At 53.1% G+C, this 1,672-nt stretch overlaps 1 protein-coding gene across 1 annotated transcript; it reads left to right on the top strand.

The window, feature by feature from the left end:
* The first annotated feature begins 251 nt into the window (after window positions 1-251).
* LOC130309127 (uncharacterized) lies at window positions 252-1,022 on the top strand. The gene has a single exon (XM_056552336.1). It carries the CDS (start codon window positions 252-254, stop codon window positions 1,020-1,022), a length of 771 nt encoding a protein of 256 aa, XP_056408311.1.
* The last annotated feature ends 650 nt before the right edge of the window (window positions 1,023-1,672 follow it).

Raw genomic sequence — 1,672 nt, 5'->3', positions numbered from 1 at the left:
CCTGTCAGAAAGGACCTTCAGTGCAGCAGGAGGTATTGTCACTTAGAAGAGAAGTTATCTAGGTCAATAAGTCTAGATTACCTCACCTTTATTAAGATGAATGAGGAATGGATCCCGAAGGGACTGACAGTGGGCGATACATTCAACTAAAAAAGGCCTGATGGGGGCGTGGCCTGGACGCGCTGGAAGATGGCCGCGTTTCCTTAGTGCTGCTGCAGAGCCTCCTGCTATAAGGGCGACTAACAACGGTTATGGGCAACAAACACAAGAAAAAACAGAAGCCTGACCCCCAGAACTGTCCCCGCACCTCCCTGCGTGCCATCACATCATTTTTCCAGCCGCAGCCCGACGAGGAGAGACCGGACTCCACAAAACCATGTCATCTCCCTCAGGGCCCAGCGCCATTACAGCCTGCTACTTCGGCTCCTGCACGGATCAATACCCCAGCACAGTGCGACAGCTCCGCCGCACTGCCAGCGATGTCGGAGACTAAAACTGCGGCGACGGGACATGGAGTGGAAACCCCTCACACCACGCCAAGTGGAGCGGCAAGTACAATCTCCCCTAGACACGAGCACTCACCTACCCCGGAGTCTTTCTCTGTGAGCGCCGAATCGCTGAAATCGGCAGGCAGCGCTTTTCATATCACTCTCCCCCCTGGACAGAGACAGCTTCCCTGCGGCACTGTGGCCACACAGCCGACCCAGGCTCCAGGGGAATATCCCCCTGTGTCAGACTATCCTATAGAAGCCATTGCTGGAGAGCACAGCCCACGTCCTCCAATGCCCCCTAAAGAACCGGGATCATCACAACCTCCCAGCCATCACAGCACAACCTCTCCTCCACAATTTGTTAACCCCTCAACTACCCTGTCCTCCCAGGTCCGATGTTCCCACCCTGCCTCACCCCTAGACCACACTGCCTTGCATCAGACAGACTCGGGGTCGTCGGCTTCAAGTGGAGGTTCTACAGGAGAAGATAGCCCCCCAGAATATTGGGGAGCCAGCCCCCCCCCCTGCTAAGAAAAAACTCTTCCGAACCCCCCAAAGGGCTGCTCCACCCCAACGCTCCCGCTCTGACCATTCCTCTTCAGAAGACACACGGAAGAGAAAAAAACGTACTCCCAAAGACGTCAGTTCTCCTGCCTCTACGTCTGTCTTGAATGCTGATTTTCCTCACAACAGCTCGACTGTGGAACCCACTCTCCCCACACCAGAGATGGCAGTTCATACTCTAAAGAACCATCCGGAGCTACAAGCCCTTCTGGCACTACTGCCCACGAAAATGGACTTACTCTCCTTAGCCACTGATCTCAAATCTGCCTGGCAGAAAGACTTGGATTCTGTGAAGGCAGAAGTTGCTGTACTGACCCAAAAGATGCAAGATATAGAGACTTTCCGCACTGATATATCTACTGAGATTGAAGTTCTCAAATCGGCCACAACCACGCTCTACGCGTCTCAAGCCTCAATGGTAGAGCACTTAGATGATATTGACAATCGCAATCGACGCAACAATGTCCGCATAAAGGGACTCCCAGAAACTGTCTCCTCTCAGGAACTCCAAGGAGTGATCCAACGCATATTTAATGAAGTTCTCAAAAAACCAGCTGAAAACCCCATTGAGCTAGACAGGGCTCACAGAGCACTTAAAGCAAAGAACCCCGACCCCA

The sequence above is a fragment of the Hyla sarda genome, chromosome 1, assembly GCF_029499605.1.
Source record: "Hyla sarda isolate aHylSar1 chromosome 1, aHylSar1.hap1, whole genome shotgun sequence".
Classification (NCBI taxonomy): Eukaryota; Metazoa; Chordata; class Amphibia; order Anura; family Hylidae; genus Hyla; species Hyla sarda.
Note: the sequence above shows the minus strand (reverse complement) of the source record. Positions and strands in the feature narration are given on the sequence as shown.

Excerpts from the sequence above, each read along its gene's own strand:
- LOC130309127 (XM_056552336.1), top strand. The coding sequence starts at position 252 with ATGGGCAACAAACACAAGAAAAAACAGAAGCCTGACCCCCAGAACTGT.